The sequence below is a fragment of the Thamnophis elegans genome, chromosome 7 (genome assembly GCF_009769535.1).
Source record: "Thamnophis elegans isolate rThaEle1 chromosome 7, rThaEle1.pri, whole genome shotgun sequence".
NCBI classification, from domain to species: domain Eukaryota; kingdom Metazoa; phylum Chordata; class Lepidosauria; order Squamata; family Colubridae; genus Thamnophis; species Thamnophis elegans.
In genome coordinates this window covers 39,561,261-39,578,756 of record NC_045547.1, presented here as the reverse complement: position 1 = coordinate 39,578,756, position 17,496 = coordinate 39,561,261, and the positions used below count along the sequence as shown (strand labels likewise).

The 17,496-nt window shown below is 36.0% G+C and overlaps 1 protein-coding gene across 5 annotated transcripts in view; it reads right to left on the bottom strand.

Moving 5' to 3' along the window:
* ATP2B1 (ATPase plasma membrane Ca2+ transporting 1) overlaps positions 1-17,496 on the bottom strand; it is an 81,508-nt gene that overhangs the window by 3,193 nt on the left and 60,819 nt on the right. For 4 of the 5 annotated variants that reach the window (XM_032221153.1, XM_032221156.1, XM_032221154.1 and 1 more), the window contains 11 exons: positions 14,863-15,105; positions 13,134-13,375; positions 10,250-10,487; positions 8,998-9,177; positions 8,837-8,924; positions 8,485-8,591; positions 6,050-6,241; positions 5,448-5,661; positions 5,019-5,230; positions 3,453-3,560; positions 2,858-3,040 (listed from right to left, as the gene is read on the bottom strand). In XM_032221153.1, coding sequence (XP_032077044.1) covers positions 2,858-3,040; positions 3,453-3,560; positions 5,019-5,230; positions 5,448-5,661; positions 6,050-6,241; positions 8,485-8,591; positions 8,837-8,924; positions 8,998-9,177; positions 10,250-10,487; positions 13,134-13,375; positions 14,863-15,105 — 2,007 coding nt within the window. Of the gene's footprint in view, positions 1-2,440; positions 2,555-2,857; positions 3,041-3,452; positions 3,561-5,018; positions 5,231-5,447; positions 5,662-6,049; positions 6,242-8,484; positions 8,592-8,836; positions 8,925-8,997; positions 9,178-10,249; positions 10,488-13,133; positions 13,376-14,862; positions 15,106-17,496 lie in introns of all 5 variants that reach the window. The other variant, XM_032221157.1, reaches the window with a different exon arrangement.

Sequence of the window (17,496 nt, the reverse complement as noted above, 5' to 3'; positions counted from 1 at the left end):
AAATTGAAGCTATCTACTTTTATAATTAATATGAAATGTCAAAAATATTAAATCAGTTGATAAATTCTACTCTTTTAAAGACAGATGAATATTAGACTTTTAGAATATGGAATTATAGACTACTAGCTGGACTTTAAGAATTTTAAGTTTGTTTGTTTTTTAAACAAATGCTGGGAACTGTGGTTCGAGCTATGCAAGTGCTGGATTTAATCTAAATATTTGAGTATATATCACATAAAATACTTTCATAGAAATATGCTCAAATGACAAAAATATGAGCCGACTCAGAATTATGCAAACATATTTTAAATACCTTTGGATATATTTTAAGCTTTTTGCTTCAAATATCCCAGTTGCCATTTTTATATACAGTAAGTTCTAGATCATCACTTGAAAATAAATGTGTCTCATCAAATTAAAATTAGTGGTATGCACAAGCCTAGCTAAACATTTTTATTTATTTGGTTTTTGGTGTTTTGTGAGGTTGATTCTCTTCCTACAGACATTTCATTACCAAAGTAAGTAACTGATGATGTCATCTAGTTTTGGTAATGAAACAAAAAGAGACAGATTTTTTCTGAAACTGGTATTTGCTCAATTAAGACTTCCCATATCCTTCATATGCCAATAGAGTCAATGCTGAAGCTGCTGTAGATATAAACAACTCTAGTTCTTTTCCCAACTTCACTCTATAGCGGGGGTGTCAAATTCAAGGCCAGGGGCTATATCCAACCCACAGCATGCTTTGGTCTGGCCCATGGGGCTGCTCTGAAAACAGCAAAGGACTGGCCCATGTTGCCTCTGCCAGCAAAAACGGAGCTTGAGAGGGCGGCAGAGGGTTGCAGGAGGCCGTCGCAGCCGAAAATGGAGCTTGGGAGCCCATTTTCTTTGGCAAAGCTCTGAAGCCACCACAGATGCCCCCTACATGAGTGACTCGCTCTGGCCACACCCACTCTTCCCCCCAGGTAAAACAACCCTGATGCAGCCCTCAATGAAATTGAGTTTGACACCTCTGCTCTATAGCTTCTCCCTGTTCAAAAGAGCTCCAACATTTTGTGCCCCAAACTGTGGTTGTAGTGAGGTAATTGAAGTAAATTGTGAGGCATTTCAAATTATTGCTTTCAAAAATTGATGAACAGTAAGAAAGATGCTTTTTACAAATATTAATGAAAAGATCCTATAAACACAGGACATTTCCATTAATATTTAAGTTGGAATATGTAAGGAAAGGAAGCTAACACCACAATTAATAATGAAGAAAACAAAGACTATAAATAAAAGGGAAAAAGGCTTTTACTATCTATAATAAGTAATCCAGAATAGTCCTCATGTTTACAACTTCAATAGTATGAAACCCAGTGTATGATCAACCTACATTCAGAATATTTAACTTAAGTCTGATATTATATGCACTATATTTTGTGTATGTCTACTATTTCAAATGGAACTTTAAATTATAATCCAAAGACATTAAAGTCTCTTTTGGAAAGCAATGTCTATCAAAAGCCCCCATTAGAAGCCAGATGGAACAGATCTATTTCTTATTTCTGTCTCTATAGTTCTTTTTCACTTGTGCCATGAACGTAACCTCTTTATAGAATGGCATATTATATATATATATTTCCATAACTAAATATTGCAATTCCACTTAGGCATTACATGATGGAATGGTCATCATGTGACATTCTGAATAACATGCCTGTCAGTGAAGACTTTCTTACCTGTAAACATCACCACTGACTATGAGGATGTCTCCAAAAGGCTAATGTCATTTCAATGGCATTGTTGGGAGAGTTGAACAAGGCTTTTATTATCACACATTATTTATTTTTTTTACATAAAGGCCATTTTAGTATTTATAGCATCTTCACTTTATATACTGTTAATTCTGGAAAGAGCTTAGCACATAAAATAGTGAAAAATATATCTGCTACTTTTGCTGCTGCAAATTAAAGCCCTTTCCCACATGATCTACAAATTATTCTGAAGTTACAGAAATAAACATGAATTAAACATATTTGGTTTGGGCCAGCTTTAAGCATTTCATTAAACAAGTTTGTAGATCTTTTTGTTTAGAGACTTCAAGACATATACTCAAATATTTGTAGCTATTACTATAAATATTTTTCAAAAATGTCTCTTCTGTGCAAGTATGAAGGTATTATGTGCATGTTAAAGGTTTTTACTGTATAGAATTGTTTCAATTGTTCCACTTGAACTGTGACCCTTGAAAAAGGTAGGGGGGGGTAAGACTCCCATTTTGAAGGTAAAAATGTGAAAAAATGTTAATGATGAATTTAACGACTGAAGGAAAGAATGAAACGTTAGATGCGTGAATTAGGAAACGTTAATTTCATGCACTTATGAACACACACTCACACCCCACAGTAGTAGAATCAGAAGTAGTAGTAGTAGTAGTAGTGGTAGAGGAAAACACTACATGTGTAGGGGTAGAAATATTTGTTACATCATGATGCTGGCTGGCGATGGAAGGTTGCCGCCTTAGGGCCCCCTGAATGGAAGTTCCACTCTGGAAAGCATTCACTACATCCATCTGCAAGGAATCAGAGATTGTGACAGCTTGCTCAGCAAGAGAGAGAGAGAACAAGAGAAAGGAGCATCCCATCTACAACACATAAAAAGCAAAGAAAAAAAGGCACTTTTATAGAGCAGGTAAAGAGGCGAGAAGCACATTTGGTGATGAAGTAAAGAAGGAATTTGAAGGTTTAAACAGCTAATACTTTTCCCATATAAAGATTTCAGTCACACATTTTATGACTACAATTCAAACCAATACTAAGAACAATGAGGAAATGTCAAGTCCTCAACCCTATTTCCTACCTTTACAAGACCATACCTGAGTTTGTATCCTGTTTAGACCCCTAAACCATAAGATCTGACCACGCCTTAGCTCTCTTTCAGCATGATCAATTTCTTCCACATCTTCTGCTAACTCTTCTTCAGGAATCTCTTCCTTTTGTGTTCCGTGGCCAGCTTCTTTAAGGAATTTCAACTGACTGGTTGGAATAGTTGATATCAACTATAACAATGGGAAATAAAAAAAAACACACACATTTATGAAAACTTTCCCTTATGTTCAAATTCCCTTTTAGAATTAGTGACAGATTCAGTCGCCCTTCCTCTAAAGGGTTCAAATAAAAAACAGCTAGCTTAAACTTTTTCACTGTTTTTTTGGAGAGGGACTAAACAAATCGTAGCTAGTCAATATTGCAGCATAATACTTCTATGCATTTGGATGCATAATGATAAGATTGTATTACTTGCTTTCTTTTCTATATATTGTTCTGAAATTTCAAAGTTTAAAACAGCAATAGCAGAGCAGCAATGAGAAAATTAATGACAGTGAAAAAAGCCATATACTGAGTAAAATGCATTCTAAAACACAAGCTTTGGTATTTGAGGAATTGAACTACAAAATTAGTATTACATACCTGGCCCCAGAGAAGTGTTCCCATGCCTAGAAAAATTGACCACAACCAGTGTTCTACTGTAAGCTCTGAGCAACTGAAAGGCTTCCCACCAAACTGTACAATAACTATCTGTTAAGAAAAATAATGATTGCATTAGCTATTTGAAATGATTAAACAATGAAGGTATTGGCTTTTATGATAGAATTTCAGTAAGTATTTAAAAAGATTGTAATTCTAGCCATTACATGAACCAATTCATAAGTAGACAGAGGACATATGTCATTGGAATGGCTTGCAATTTTGCTGTCCATTGTAAAAAGATGTTTTCTACTGTACCCTAAGCTTCACAAATCCAAGGTTATCTTCTATAGCTTCCAATTTTCACTGTGTACTTCCAGATAACATTGACTTTATAAAAACTTATTACTCTTCTCAAATCATATTAACAAATGTATAGACATTAGGCCAAAATGAGACAAGCTGTGTTCCTTCCATTATTTTACGTTTCTAGCATACACAACTGATCGTCAACTTCTAAACATTATCTGCTTTCCCTTCAGAATATATAAACTTTTTAGTTTTTACTTAAGAAGAATATATCGTCCTACACCAGAACTTCCAGGGTTATTTATGTCTGGGGCAAAAGGTTTCACAAGTGGGCTCCATCACGGAGATGATTTCCTTGGATTGAAGGAAAACCTGAAGGAAGTCTTTCAAAAATAATTATAATATATAGCTATGTTATAAATAACCCTATCTTGTGTTTCAAGATAAATTATTAACACTTTTGATTTTTATAATACCAAATTATAGCAATAGTCTTATATACTTCTTCATAGTGCTTTATGGCACTCTCTAAGTGGTTTACAAAGTCAGCATATTGCCCCCAACTATCTGGGTCCTCATTTTACCAACCTTGGAAGGATGGAAGACTAAGTCAACCTTGACTTAGAGCCGAGGTGGCGCAGTGGTTAAATGCAGCACTGCAGGCTACTGCTAGATCAGCAGTTCAGCGGTTCAAATCTCACCGGCTCAGGGTTGACTCAGCCTTCCATCCTTCCGAGGTGGGTAAAATGAGGACCCGGATTGTTGGGGGCAATATGCTGACTCTCTGTAAACCGCTTAGAGAGGGCTGAAAGCCCTATGAAGCAGTATATAAGTCTACTGCTATTGCTATTGCTATTGAGCCAATCAAATTTGAACTCCTGGCAGTGGACAGAGTTAGCCTGCAATACTGCATTCAAACCACTGCACCATGATGGCTCTTATTATGTGAACACATTCTAATTCTCAAGCTTGCTATAAGCCAACATGAGTGTGATATGAACATATACATCTTTAGCAGAAATATTAAAATTAACAATAACACAAACATATTTTTGTAAGCATACTATCAATGATAAAACCTCATTTGCACAGATCAAATAATCTTCTAATGCGATACAGGTATGTTTTCCATTTAAAGAAATTCTGAACTTATCAAGGGGTGTCCTATCCTAATATTAATTATACAGACAGCAATCATTGGCCTCTAAAAACTTTAACCCTCCAAATTCTGCATGACTTTATTTTAAAAAATCTACCCACCTGTACAATAAATGTTCCAAGGACTATAGTACAGAATATAGCATTATTGAAAATGCCTTCAAATACATTCCTTTCACCATGAATTTTTCGGGCATTTATTTCATTAAATAGCTGCATCATCACAAATGTATTAAACACAATTGTGTAGTGCTCTGAAGGAGGAGCATGAAGAGGTGCATTTCTTCCACTATCAATATCAAATATTTTTTCACCTGAAAACAAGAGATAAATATTCTCAAAATGCCACTCAAATTCATGTTTTTGTAAACATTGCTTTAGTCTTCTGTTAACATGTCTTTCTCCTTTAACATTCTATTAACATATCAATGTCCCTTAGCATTTCTTTAAATATTGAAGAAATGCTCACAATAAAGCAAGCAGGGTTCAGAAGGTACTGTATACCAGAGATTTAAATTATAATATTCTTACCAGCAAACAACAGTGTGAAGACAACCACAAGCTGATAGAAAGCATGACCCAGAATATTCTTCATCATGGTCCGTGAGATGAGAGGTTTGTTTCTACCATAAGGTTTTCTCAGCAAAAGTGCTTCTGTGGGGGGTTCTGTTGCCAAAGCAAGTGAAGCTAGGGTATCCATTATGAGATTTACCCATAACATCTGTACAGCTTTAAGTGGAGAGTCCTGAAAAATTAACATGTTTTCTAATATAATCACAAATATCCTAAGAAATTAAATTATCTAACATTTAATATTACCAATCAGGCTTTATTATTGTACTTTAAACTGTGATGTAGTGATTAAGAAGTTAAGCTGAAACTAGAAAAATCCATCCAGCTTCTAGTTCTATATTAGCCATGGATCCTCACTGTGTTACTTTGGGCAGTTACTCTTTTTCAATCCAGCTCTCTTATAGGAACATTGTTATGGGATAAGGAGATTTGAGAGCCTGATGAACTCCTAGAGAAACGTGAGACATAAATCTACCAAATAAGAAATCACTTTCAAAATTAACTGCATTGATTCAATCTGTTTTAATCCCATTACATGCAAATGAATACATAATACTTACTTGTGTAATACATGCTCCCGTGAAAGCAACAATTACAGCTACTACATTAACAGTAAGCTGGAACTGAAGGAATTTGGAGATACTATCATACACATTTCGCCCCCACATAACTGCTTTAACAATGCTTGAGAAGTTGTCATCTGTAAGAATAATATCAGAAGCTTCTTTAGCTACATCAGTTCCAGCAATACCCTGAAAGAGAAAAAACAAAACAAAACAAAATTACATATGATCCTTGAATATTATGACAGCCAAAATTATATACTACTTACTTTTATACCCCCCTATCTGTTATTAGTCACAAAAATAAGGAAGAATAAAGAGGTATGTCATTCTTCCTGCTGTCTGCCAAGCGTGGAGGAGAAGACTTTCTTTATGGCCGGCCATTTATGCAAAGGAACAGAGTAGGGGCAGGTTCCTTCCTATTTGTTCTTCCAATCCATTCATTTGCTATCATACAATTCCTTGTGAATTGCAAATTGCCATGGAAGTAATTACATGGCGTAATTAAACAATTCTTGAAAACTCTGGATTAGAGCTAATAATTTTGTTTCTTCTTTAGTATACTTTTAAAATCTTGAATAATGGAAAAATACCCATTAGCATGAAATTTAAGGAAGCTCAGAATTATTTTGTCATACTCACTTTTTTAAAGTAGATATTATAATATCAATATTTATGCAAAAAGATCAACTGCCGTGGAAGCTATTATGAAAAATCTTATTGATGATTCTATCGTAAAAACTGAATTCAGTGGTGCTTAGCTAAATATATCTATGTATATAACTGCAATACTACAATATCGTAGAGTTTTTGAAAATATTGAATTTCTTTCTACAGGTAGTTCTCGGTTTACAACCACAATTGAACCCAAAATTTCCACTGCTAAGCAAGGCAGTTGTTAAATGAGTTGCACCTCATTTTAAGACCTTTTTTGCCAGAGTTTTGAAGTGAATCTCTGCAGTTAAGTGAATTATGTAGTCATGAAGTGAACCTGCCTTCCCCCAATGACTCTGTTTGTTGGAAGCCTGCTGGGAAGGTTACAAATGATGATCACATGATTCTGGGACAGTGCAATTGTCATAAAATACATGCCAGATGCCAAGCAATTAAATTGGTCATTAAGTCAAGGACTACCTGAAATGGAAGGGAATTAAAAATGATGTGCCATTTTTCAGCTATAATAATTTTATAGTATAATGAGAATTACATAAAGATTTCTCTGTCTTCGTTAACATTTTGCACATTTCATGCTTAAGTGAAAAAGTAAAAAATGGCCATTATGTTAAGTAGCTTTGACTTCTAATTTAAGATAACCCTCAAAGCCAGTAGATGGCACAGGAGAACAGCTTCTGAGAATTTAATTTATACTAATTAAATTCCTCATAGTCTAGGTCAAGGAGGCAGTGTGAAGTATGTTTTAGATTCAAGGTGTGGTTCCTTAAAACTTTGACAAATCATTTGAGAAACAGATGATATTTAACTATTCAGAACAGGACATTTGTTACTAATATCATATGCAATAATACAAGCTTGCCTGTTTTCCTCAGTGCCTCAATTAAATGAAAATGTTATACAAAATTTGCATGACAATGATATGGAAGTACCTGCAACTTAAGCGCTCACAGGTATACCTGATTTCTTAGAATCAGAAAGACTATCTGACTACTCCTTAGAAAAAACATAGTTACCCAATTCCACATTATTAAAAAGGTGTTGAGAATCATTTGATTGTTTATTATCCTGCTAAATAATATAACTGACACCAAATTATAATAAATAAAGGACCACATTTATCTTAGATGCCCGTTATTATAAAAAGCAAAGGAAAATAGAAGAATATTGATCTTAGAATTATGTACTCAATGAGTTTAAAGTTAAGATGGAACACATTACAACCCTACACCAAACTTTAAAATGGTTATCTTTGTGAAAGTATTTCCAGTTTTAAGTTGATCATGTGATTCCCTCCCCAATCATTTAGTATCATTCTCAGAAATATTCCAAAAATTGTACCTATTTCAACTAATAACTTAACAGAATACATATATCATCTAACATTTTTCTACATTCTTCACATCAATAATTATATATAATTTCAGATTTACTCTCAAGAAAAATTGAAAACATATTTTGTTATTTTTAGCCTCTCTCTGAACAGACACAGTTAAGTTGTGGAACTCAACTGCTGTTTAAATTTACATACAAGGATATTGACATCAAATTTGGACCTCCTCATTAATTGTGCAATTATCCCAAGGTAATCTTAGCAGAGAAGGCTAATGAACACAGGAAGCTACAATCCTGCTTTGCCCACTGCTATATGTAAGCTAATTTTGTTCAATCTTCAATATAATGTTAACATTATATCACAGACATTTCAGTTTATAAAAGCACTTATTAGTAACAATTATAATATTTGTTAAACTCCTTACCATAGCAAAGCCAACATCTGCTTTTTTTAACGCTGGTCCATCATTGGTTCCATCACCAGTCACTGCTACAACTTGCCTTTGTTCTGACACTGTGCTATCGATTATTCCTAAAAACAACAAGTATTTGTTACAACAGTACATATTTATATTGTTATAATAGCACATATTTATACTGTTACAAATTTCAGTAATTTATCCATTCATTTACTAAAACTGAATAAATGTCTATCTAAATCCAACATTTATACTGCATAGTAAGATATAGTCTTCTATTTCTCAAGAGCATTTCTAGCTATTGAAGAACCGATTGACCAAAAAGCTGTCTGTAAAATCTGTTAGAAAAAGTATTTACCTTTCACCAGTGTATGTTTGTCAGTGGGAGAAGACCTTGCAAGTACCCGAAGTTTTGGCCAAATTTTGTCTATTCGCTCCTGTTCTATCTGTAAAGATAGCTTAGATTAATTTCATAACTAAGTTTTCATAAGTCAAAAAAAGAATATTAACCATACCCACCTCTCCTTTTTCATTACGTATTCGTCTATTGAATTCCTTGCCTTCCAGGCATAAGAAGTCTTCGCCAGGATGCAAAATACTACATTTTAATGCAATAGCACGAGCAGTGTTAATATTGTCACCAGTAACCATACGGACAGTTATACCAGCACGCTGGCATTTTTTAATTGCATCTGGTACCTAAGGAGAGGGAAAAACTAATTATGTAGTAATTTCTCAGCAATGATTAATTTAAAAAGAGTTAACCTGCTTTTGGCTAAAATACTAAGGTTTAATTCCATGTATGTGTCAATAATTTTATGTTATTTAAGTTTCAATGCTGATATATTTTACATATATTTCATCATGTGGCATTAAATTATTTTCAGTTCCTAGTGACCACGTAGGTTTCGTCTATGATCATGTATCCCTAACTTCTTCTTTCAAGTCCTAAAGATATACATTAACTGTGATGCGTGACTATAATGTTCCTAAGGTCACAGTTAGGCAATTGATATCCTCCCAATGTTTGGGAATTAAGCTCCCATCAATCCCTGAAGTAAGTAATCTGGAAATTGCAACTTAACATCTTAGAAGGGCACTAATACAACTCCTGGTACATATGAGACAGTCAGCTCATTGACTATGTTACTCACAGTGGTGGGTTTCAAAAATTCTTGGAACCTCTTCTGTAGGTGTGGCCTACTTTCCAGGTCCACTGGTGGAACCTCTTCTAACCGGTTCCATAGATTTGACGAACCGGTTCTACCGAATAGGTGCGAACTGGTAGGAACCCACCTCTGGTTACTCAGTATAAGATTTTATGCTTACTCTAAAGCTGACTTACTAAGAGGTTCAAGTAAAATAAAAAGACTGGAGCATGTTAGTTTAATTGATGCACAAAGAATTTGTGGCAAAACCTAATTCTTAGGCAACAGATGTAAAAAATGAAACTATAACAATCACATCATATAGCACAAAACATATTATAACATCTGCATTTTGAAGAAATGGCTTCAGAATTATTCTAATGAGTAAGAACCTATTTCTGTGACTTTAAGCAATTTTAATACCTATTAAAATAATACCTATTATAGTGAATATTATTCAATCACTACTCTTAAATAAAGAACAAAGGAAATGTGGGAATTCATCTACTTTCCAAAAACAGTACTAAGAATATCTATTACTCATTTCCAGAAAGGCTTGGAAGACAAGTTTAAATCAATGGTTATTAAATCCTCAAACCACAATGAAAGACATTTTGCCCTACCTCAGGTCTCACAGGATCTTCAATGCCTACAACAGCAATGCATGTAAGACCAGTGACAATATCATTTTCATTATCCCATTCTGGTTCAGGTTCGCCAGCTGGGAAGTCTCGGAATGCTAGACATATTGTTCTGAGTCCCTCTGATGCCATAGGTTCTATAACAGTTTTTACAATATCATCACGGTCTCTTGGTCTGAATACTTTTGGTTCACCATTAGCGCTTAGTATCTTGAAACACCTACAAAAAATACAACCCATTTCAAGGCTCTGAATGTCAATGAAATCTCTTCCAACTCAAAAAGTTCACTCTCAATACCTAATAAGTTTTTTTTTTTTTTAATGCTTTTAATTTATGGAAATTTTGTTTAACTCCACTGAACAATTTGTGAAAAATGTGTACCAGGGTTTAGTGATGAAGAGAAATTGGAAGAATGTTAGAAAAAAAATATGAAAAGGATAAAATGCAAACACTATGAATTCATAATGCACTTAACATGGTTTGGGATGAACTTAGAAGATTTCTAAGTAGGAATATTTTGATGCATAGTCTAAAGGTTAAAAACATTAAGACATAAGAGCCAGTTTGTTGTAGCAGTTAAGGCATCAAGATAGCAACTGGGAGACTGTGAGTTCTAGTCCCACCTGAAGCACAAAGCCAAACTGGGTGACAAAGCCTTAGGAAGGAGGCAATCTAGCCAAGAGAAGGTCCAGGCGATCACCAAGAGTCAAAATTGACTATGGTAGATAGTATAAAAATTGTAAGTATAAAACATCATTTTCAAACAAGAGGAGCTACACTTATTGCACTATTTGACAAATGTTTTTTAATAAAAGAATATTAAACCTTCAAAATGTATTTTTCTCTCTGTGCAGTATATTCACAGCTATTACTAACTACAAGATTCTATAAATAAGGCACAATAATGAAACTGTTCAAGAGCTAAACTGATAAAAGCTTCCCAGGAAATGCCATTATTTTTTAACAGTAATTCCAGTAAATAATAAAATTCATAGTACTAGCAATCAAAAAAAAAAAAAAAAAAAAGAAAACAAAGCACACACATCAATATGATTAGCAAAAAAAAAAAAAAGATGGATGAGTGGGCAGCCTGGGTGGTGGTTGAGTCTGCTATTAATCCAGTAGCCACTTCCAGAGGTGAACTCCCCCATTGAGTCTCCAGGTCAACTTGCAGGATCAGATCTTTGGGCTCTTACAGAATTAGAGGAGACTGGGGACAGATCTTATCCCGGAGGTCAGGGTGTTCCAAAGGGCAGGTGCTGCGGCAGAGAAGGCTCTTCTTCTGGAACCTGGCAGGCAGAGTTCTTTGACCGACAGAATCTGCAGTAGGCCCTCTCTACCAGCATGAGTAGAATGGGAAAGACTTAGTGGGACAATATGGTTCATCAGGTAGCCTGGACTTAATGCCATTAAGGGCTTTAAAGGTCATAACCAACTGCACTTGGAAGCAGACCGGTAGCCAATGTAGTTCACCGGGCAGTATAATATAAGCCATACTAGGGCTCCAAAAACTGGTCTCACTGGCACATTTTGCACCAACTGAAGCTTCTGAATGGATTTCAAGGATAGCCCCATGTAGTGTGCATTGAATTAGTCCAGACGAGAGATAGCCAGGGCTTGAGTAGCTGAGTACAGAGTCAAGATCCAGGAAAGGTTACAACTAGTGCACAAACCAGAGTGGGCAAAAGCTCTCCTAATCACACCTCGCTACCTGCTCTTTCAGCAGGAGACATGAGTCCAGAAGATCCTCCAAATTGTGAACTGGTTCTGAACAGAGAAATACAACCCCATCAAGAACCAGAGATGACAAAGTGCAGTATCTTGAGGGTCTGTGCACTCAAACCCATTTAGTCTTGTCCAGTGTCTCCTATCAAGGATCCCACAATCTCCAGGCATCACGAGAGGACAGAGACAACATCAGTTGGGTTACCACATGTAGAAATGTAGAGTCAAGTATAAGTAGCATATTGATAGTCTCTCAACTCATGGTGATGGATGTTCTCACTCAGTGGCTTCATGTAGATGTTAAATACAAGAGTAGAGAGTACCGAGCCTTGTGGGAAGCCACAAGTGAATAGTTCAGGGTTGGAATTTTCATCAACACTGATTTTTCATCAACACCTAGGATTTTTATCAACACCAATTTTTTAATCCCTATCAACACTGAGTGATCTTAGAGAAAGGAGCTGAACCACTTTAAAACTGTGCCAGCAAGCCCTATCTTATGAAACTGGCCCAAAAGGGCACCATGGCTGATGGTATTGAAGGCTGCTTTTACCAGAGATAGTCTATAAGTGTGACCAAGGCTGTCTCTGTCTTATACTCAGGCCTGAATCCAGACTGAAAGGAATCCAGGAAATCTATTTCACCTGCCAAATATCCACCTTTTCTACTACTTTCTCTAAAAAGAAGATGAAAAACTGGACAAAAATTGTCCAGGCAGGTGGGATTGACTGATGGTTTCTTAAGGAGAGAACAAACAGAGCCTTCTTAAAAGGTCCTGGGAATATCCCCTCTTTCAGGAATGGCCAAGGAAGGCTTAATTGTTTCTAAAATTAAGGAACTTTGTTAAAAGATACATTTATGAATTAATCTAATACCACATCATGTCAAACAAAAGTGTTCAATTGCTAATACAGATTAAAAACACCCTTATATCCACTTTGAAGATTGCTTGTTCAACATTATCAAAAAAGCAAATATTCTAAATAGAATATATTCTAGTTTGAAAGGCTACTGAGAAGTTACAAATACCAGCAAATACCCTTTCACATATTTAATCAAATGTCTATAATAGAGTTATTTAAATGCCAGAGAATACCATTTAAAAATACAAAGAATTTCCAAATAGAAAATATAACTTGCTTTTTAAGTACTATCTCTGAAGCACCCTTGCTGAAGATCCGGAAACTGCCATCTGAGTTCTTTAACACAGTACTCATAGATTTTCTAACAGAGTTGAAGGTGTAGACTTTATAGAGTGCCTCTTCTGGTATTTCATTTCTAACTTCCTGGTAATCTCGTTTCAAATCCAGAAGGAATCCCAGCAAGGCACATTCAGTTTTATTACCAACATGGCGAGGAAGGCCACCTTCCTTTTCAGGAGGCTGAAAGAAAAATGCAATCTTTTTGACTAGGAATTTGCTTCAAGAAAAATAAGCCACAATAATTTAGGATTTAATCTTTTGGAAATAGTTTATGAATTATGAATTCTGTGATTAAATTAAACGCCTTACATGTAGCTTCAATGAAAGCCCATTTCTCAAGAAACACACTACAGAAGTTAAAATGGAGTAAATTTTGTAGAATATTAAAAGATCAGTGGGATAATTGTAATTTGTCTTCAAGATTTAGTTACCTTTGGGGACTCAGATAAATTAATTAAAAAAAACTATTTTGACCTTTTTTTCCACGTGCAATATTAAATGTGTATTTTAATCTCAGATAGTTAGAGATAACTTCTCAATAAGCCACACACCCTTCCCCTCCATACACATACACCTACTATTACTTTAGGTTTTTATATCCCAGTTTTCCTCATGAGATTTTTTTAATTAGATCAAATTACATAACTGTTAGAAGCTATTTCGATCTAAAAACATAATCCTATATTACCACAAATGTTGTTTTGTAGTTGTGGAAATGTACATGAATTGACATATATAGCAAGTAAGATTCAATTCACTGAACATGCTCATGGGTTTTCAATAAAATTGTTTTTGCTGTCTATCTCGGTATTGTAAAATAGGATGGAGGCTGCAGCAATTTGCCAACTGTCAAACATGGATTATATTTGGTTTGGTGAGTTGTTTAAGGCATTTCTATGTATATGGTCTTGTAATATGAATCTTGTTAATCTATCTCTATAACAGGGATTTCATTTTTTTCTCTACATTCTAGAACAGGAGTGTCAAACTCGCAGCCTGCAGGCTGGATACGTCACATGCCGGCTACCTCCACCCCTCTTTTAGTGAAGGAGAAAAAAGTTGCAATACGTCACGTGATGACGCGACAACGCAAGTTTGACACCCCTGTTCTAGAACATCTTAAAATCATCAACCTCTACCTATGCTAAGAATATGCTATATACATTTGTTTGCATCTTTTAATAGACGGTCTAGTGGTTAAGCACCAGGCTAGAAACCAGAAGACTGATTTGCAAAAACAATGAGGGCAGGCTAATAAGTAAATAAAGCTAAAATTACTTTACATGATCATTAGTTCTATATTACCCAAAATAAAGTTTGGTTATGCTTTATAAATTTAAAACGGATTAACCTTTGAAGAGCAAATGTAAACATAGCATTTTACATTTAATGTTTATTTCCAACACCATTAAAGTCAAGAGAACTCAACTACTAGCATTAATTACAAGAAAGGTCTTGTAAGTTTAATTATGTTTTGTTAATATACAGATATTGTAATATGACAAATATTTAAAAAGAATTTTACTATATTTATCTTTAACAAGTTAAATTTAAGTAGTTTTACACAAACATTGATTAAAATATACTTAATTAACAAAATACTAATACTTAGCTTGGATTGACATATGTTCAATGTTAAAGCATGTGTCTTTTCAATATATACCTACCAAGATTTTGGAAGTATAAGCAGAATTAACAGAGATGCCTGTTACAAGATATGATAAGGTTTTATCAGGAAGAGCTTGTACTTCAGGAATTTTTTTATAATGCTTTTCACTGATATATGCTTGGACCACTGTCATTCTGTTCATTGTCAGGGTTCCTGTTTTATCTGAGCAAATGGCTGTTGCATTTCCCATGGTTTCACAAGCATCCAGATGTCTGACCAAATTGTTATCTTTCATCATTTTCTGTTTCAAAAAAGGACAAAATCATGTCTGAACAGTATTAAGGCATTCTTAAAAAGTATTTGTTACTATATTTCCCAAGTTGAATTTCTTATATGAACGCAAATGTTTTCCAGCAGATACCAGACAAAATAAAGGAGTAGGCTGCATATTTGTAACATTTGGAAAGAATCTGGCAGGCTCCCAGTCTTTAGTTTTCCAGAAGCCACTGGGATAGAGTAATGGGAGTCTAAAGTTAGTTATGGGGGCATCATCCTAGGAGATGAATGGGACACCAGGGGCATTTTAAAGGTTTTTTTAAAAAAATAGATTGTAATTTTATTATTAGGGTGCGCTGCCAAGAGTTGTGCTCTAAGATAAATGGCCATACATATCTTTTATAAAAAAAATAAACAGGTAAAATTTATATTTAATTCTAGATTGTAAGAGTGCCAGCCATTAGATCAGATGAATAATACAGACTGCTTCTGCTTGTTGCTCTCCTTCATGCCCACCTCCATCATGGAGCTGCCATCTGTTCATGTAATGCACTGTGTTCTGATATTTGGCTGTATCCTTTGGCTTTGATAGTACTTTCTGCAACTTAACATTCCTTTGTCTCGTTGCTCATTCTTAAGATGAAATGTTTTTCATCAAATTCCACTTAGGTGTTTTATCTCTGAAGTCCTCATCACATTCTATTACTAGATAGGCACATAAGACTTTGAAATGGACTTACATGCACTAGGGGTTAAGCAAGGCAAAAAGCCATATGATGGGGGAACTCTCAAAGTCATTTCTGAACATTTTTCTTTGAAGCGTAGCATACTGTACTGTTCCATCTTTAGTTCTGTTCCCTCAGAAAGAGCCAGTTCCCCATTTGGGAGTTCTCTAATACTTGTACAGCAGCAGATGGAGGCTGTGACCAGGAAAGTATTTGCTAAATTTTGGCTGAAGTGTCAACTATGACCATTCTTGCAGCAGAGAGTAGTTTTTTTTTCTTTTCAGTTTCACTTTATTTGTATGCCGCCCTTTTCCCTGGGGGGACTCAGGGCGGCTCACAGTTCAAAAGGGGGGGAGGGGGGAAGGACAAACAATTTACAACATAAAAAGCACTACATCATTTAAGAACTCAACAGTCATACAATTCGAGTAGGGGTTAGAGTCTTTAACCCCAGGCCAGCTGGGATAGCCAGATTTTAAGTGCGGCGCGGAAGGTCTGGAGGGTGGTGAGGGTCCGGATCTCCACGGGGAGTTCATTCCAGAGGGTCGGAGCAGCCACCGAGAAGGCTCTCCTCTGAGTAGTTGCCAGTCTACACTGGCTGGCTGATGGAATTCGGAGGAGGCCTAATCTATGCGATCTTATCGGTCTAGTGGAGGTGATTGGCAGTAGGCGGTCTCTCAAGTACCCAGATCCAATACCATGAAGGGCTTTGTAGGTGACAAGTAGCACCATGAAGCACACCCGGAGATCCAACAGGCAGCCAGTGCAGCTCGCGGAGGATAGGTGTTACGTGGGTGAATCGAGGTGCACCCACGATCGCTCGCGCGGCTGCATTCTGGACCAGCTGAAGTCGCCGAATACTCTTCAAGGGCAGCCCCATGTAGAGCACATTGCAGTACTCCAGCCTAAAGGTCACAAGGGCACGAGTGACTGTTGTGAGGGCCTCCCGGTTCAGGTAGGGACGCAACTGGTGCACCAGGCGAACCTGGGCAAATGCCCCCCTGGTTACAGCTGACAAATGGTGTTCAAAAGTCAGCTGAGGGTCCATGAGGACTCCCAAGTTGCGAACCCTATCTGAGGGGCGTACAATTTGACCCCCCAGCCTGAGAGATGGAACACTTGGCCAATTCGTGGGAGGGAAGCACAACAGCCACTCGGTCTTTTCTGGATTGAGCACAAGCTTGTTAACCCCCATCCAGTCTCTAACAGTACTACTAATGGTTATTTATGCTCTTCTCACTTGGATTACTGAAATACAGTCTACATGTGGATGCCCTAGACACCACTATGCTAATATCATTTGTAACTATAACTATGTTTAAAAGTTAATATAAACTATAGTTGCCTGGCCTGCCTGCTAATTATCTTTACTGGAGGACCTGCATTACCTATCAATTCAAAAAGCTTGCTATTATGTATAAAGTTCTAAACAGCTTTGATTTTAAATATTTTTGACACCAGTTACACCATGTAGAATCTACCCAATATATACTGCTAGGAAAGCTATGTTGAAAATCCGGTCCATTCGGGAGTTGAATACAATGTTTACTTAGAAATAACATTTCTCTGAGATAGTCTTTACCGAATGAAATCCTCTTGTTGTTCCTTCCATCTACACCCTATTAAGGAGGATACATCCTTCCTGTTAATATTCAGGAAGGCAGTTCAAATGCTGCTTTTTTGCAGAGTGA